Below are 3,581 nucleotides of genomic sequence, written 5' to 3'. Positions count from 1 at the left end.
TCTCTCTCTCTCTTTCTCTCTCTCTCCCCCCCTCTCTCTCCCCCCTCTCTCTCCCTTTCCCTCTCCCTCTCCCTCACTTGGGAAGATGTTTTTGTTGAAGGTCTTGCTGGACAGTTACATAAGGATCGCCATAAAGCAATTGCATGACATAATCACAATGACATAAGTCATTTCTGTTAATGATTTCTAGTTATATTGGTATGGTAAACATGCCTGTTACTGGTCTCATATCCTCAAGAAAACAGTTTCTTTATTAAAAGATCCAACAACTGAGACATTTTCACTTTATCTTAAGTCATAAGAGTGGCTGGGGTAAGCAGTAAACAATACTTTTCAAAGTTTTTACTAAAGGATAGAATAGAACTGAAGTATTTGCTTCCTGTTATATTCTTATTTCCAGACAGAGCGTAAGTGATCCAAAAACTTCCTCCCAACATTTTCTCCTTTTCTTTGGTGTGTTCCAGATTTTGGATTCAGCAACTTTTTCAGCCCTGACTCTCCGCTCAAGACGTGGTGTGGGAGTCCTCCCTACGCCGCCCCAGAGCTGTTTGAGGGCGTGGAGTACGATGCCCCCAAAGTGGACGTATGGGTGAGTCTCAGAAGCAGGCGTTGCACACATATGTGTCACGATGCCGTGGAATTAGGTTTCTTCAACTTTTGTTATTGCCTTTTTAAACTGAAAAAGACACGAAAACCTTGACCAGAAATAAATATGTGTCACGACGCCTTGGAATCAGGTGCTCGTCAATTTTTGGACATGTAGAATTATGGAAATCTGATTGCATCATGTGTATTTGTGTATTTGTCTCTCTGCAGAGCTTGGGTGTGGTGCTGTATGTGCTGGTGTGTGGAGCCCTGCCCTTTGACGGGAGCACGCTCCAAAGTCTGAGAAATAGGGTGCTAGCTGGGAAGTACCGTGTGCCCTTCTACATGACTCGTGGTAGGTGTCTATCAGTTAATGTCTTGTTTTGTCTTTGTTTTTGTTTTTGTTTTTTGTGTTGTTGGTTTTTTTTTTAGATTTAGGTGTTTTACACCCCTAATGACACAGTTTAGATCATTTAGGAGGACGGCTTTGACAAAAATCTCTGTTGTCTACACGAATTTTGGTCATGGGAGTGTAAAAGATTTACTATAATTTACTTTTACTTTTCCGATCCAGCAGCCCTCTAGGTTCTTGCCCTTCGGTCTGAAAGGTTCAATATTTTTTAAAAACATTTGGAATTCCCTGTATTTCTTTCGTCAGACTGCAAGCACCTCATTTACAGCATGCTGTGTCTTCTCAGAAACCTGAACTGTGGTAATGGGGAATGTAACATGTTTACTATAAACAAAAATGCAAACCATTTCGAATTCCCGATGTGTCTTTCATTAGACTGTGAATACCTGATCTCTAATATGCTGTGCTTTCAAATAATCGACCTTAAGTGTGGTAATGGGGGTGTAAAGCTTTTGTGGTTAAAAAAATAAACACATCCTGAATTCCTGGTGTGTCTTTCTTCAGACTGTGAGCACCTCATCTCCAACATGCTGTATCTTCAAAAAAGACCCTAAATTGTGGTAATGGAGGATGTCAAAAATTAGCTTTAAAAAAAATAATCCTGAGTTTCAGTTGTGTCTTTAGTCAGACTGTGAGCTCCAACATCCTGTGTCTTTTTAACAAAAACGTAAATTTTGGTAATGGAGAGTGTTAAACGTTAACTAAGTAAAAGTTTTTTTAAAATCCTAAATTCCTGGTGTGTCTTTCATCAGACTGTGAGCACCTCATCTCCAACATACTGTGTCTTCAAAAAAAACCCAACAACCCAAAAACAACAACCCAACAAACTAAATTGTGGTGATGTGGGATGTTAAACATTAATTTAAAAAAACCCAACCCTGTATTCCAGTTGTGTCTGTAGTCAGACTGCGAGCACCTCATCTCCAACATGCTATGTCTTCAAAAGAAACCAACGTAGGTTGTGGTAATGGAGGTTGTTAAATGTTAACTTTTTTTAAAAAAACCCTACTCGCTGCCATGCTGTGTCATAAAAAAACAACAACCCTTAAATTGTGTTAATCGAGAGTGTTAAATGTTAAGTATGTTTTAAAAAATCCAAAATTGTAAATTCCCTGTGTGTCTTTGATCAGACTGCGAGCACCTCATCTCCAACATGCTGGTGGTGGACTCGGCCCAGCGGTTCACGGTGTCGGACGTGCTGTCCCACAAGTGGCTCAAGGCCACGCCGGACGAGCCGGAGCCCCTGGTAGACCAAGGGGTGCTAGTGGAGGACGAGGGCGTATCCCTTGACTCAGAGCTCGGCCAACAGATCCTGGTGCATATGTCGGGGCTAGGGCTGGACGCCGAGCACACTGCCAAGGTTTGTGTGTGTGTGTAGTGTAGTGTAGTGTCAGGGGTATTGTGTGTGTTGTTGTTTATGTTGTTGGTGTGTGTCTGGGGTGTTGTGTGTGTTGTTAATGTGTGATGTTTTGTATGTGTAGTCTTTCGGGGTGTGGCCTGTTGTGTGTGTGTTTTTTGGTGTGTGAGTGTGTGTGTGTGTGGTCTCTGGGTGTGTGTGTGTGTAGTGTAGTCTCAGGGGTATGGCATGTTATATGTGTTGGGGGGGGTTTTGGTATTGTTAGTGTGATGTGTTGTGTGTGTTTTTGGTGTGTGTGTGTGGTTTTTGGGATTTTTTTTTTTCCCTCCATCCTACTCCCTCCTTCCCTATGGGTGGTAGGTGGGAGCTCTGCTTTTGTTTGTTCCTTCTTTCCTGTCAAACATTTATCATCCTTAATTCTCCTCCTTTTTTTTTTTTTTTTTTAATTTTTTTTTTTACACCTCTTGAAACACCTCTAATCTTCGGCACTTATATGGCCCACTTGTGTTGCAAATGCTGTAAAACTTGTACTAAAACTAACCCCCCTTAAAAAAAGTCGTTGTGTGCCTAAATAAGGGGCCTGTGCTGCTCACATGTGTCTGATTGGTGTTCCTATCATGCAGGTGGGTGGTTGGAGGGTGCCACTGGGAGGTCCTACTTCTTTACTTTCTCTCTGTTGTTTCTGTCTGTCCGTCTGTCTGTCTTACTTTTTCTTTGCATTAAATGACCGTAATTGTGTAGATGTGCTTTTCTTTACTCAAACAAACTCTCTCATGCAGTGTGTGGAGGAAAACGGCTTTGAGCACCACAGCGCCATCTATCATCTGCTGGCTGACAAATTCCGCAAACACCCCCGGACAATCGCGACACGGCCCAGCCCAGCCCCGCCCCTCCCTGTGGTTACTCGCACGGAGAGGCGGTCAAGCATCACCACAGGCATCGGTTAGTGCTTGTTAGTTATGCCATGCCCTTGCAAGCTCTGGTTCTGTACAAGCATTGATAAGCTTCAAGTTTTACTTTGTACTTTGTGAATTGTTTTTAACTTTAAAAGATCATTGTGTGGATAGGGGGTGGGTGCTCTGGTGTGGCTTGCTCCTTCTTTGCTTTTAAACATCTATCATCCTGGTCTCTCCTCCTATTTTATTGTATATTTCTCTCTAGTAATACCTCTAATCTCCTGCACTTATATGACCTGATTGTGTTGCAGATGCAGTAAGACAACCCCCC

General features: G+C 42.5%; 1 protein-coding gene across 1 annotated transcript in view; it reads left to right on the top strand.

Annotated features, from left to right (window-relative positions):
- The window catches only part of LOC101849046 (serine/threonine-protein kinase SIK3 homolog), a gene marked incomplete in the record, with an annotated part of 34,676 nt that overhangs the window by 11,277 nt on the left and 19,818 nt on the right, over positions 1-3,581 (top strand). Inside the window, 4 exon segments of the mRNA XM_013081747.2 lie at positions 465-589; positions 817-940; positions 2,128-2,357; positions 3,134-3,296. Coding sequence (XP_012937201.1) covers positions 465-589; positions 817-940; positions 2,128-2,357; positions 3,134-3,296 — 642 coding nt within the window.

This window comes from Aplysia californica, unplaced genomic scaffold, assembly GCF_000002075.1.
Source record: "Aplysia californica isolate F4 #8 unplaced genomic scaffold, AplCal3.0 scaffold00144, whole genome shotgun sequence".
Classification (NCBI taxonomy): Eukaryota; Metazoa; Mollusca; class Gastropoda; order Aplysiida; family Aplysiidae; genus Aplysia; species Aplysia californica.
Note: the sequence above shows the minus strand (reverse complement) of the source record. Positions and strands in the feature narration are given on the sequence as shown.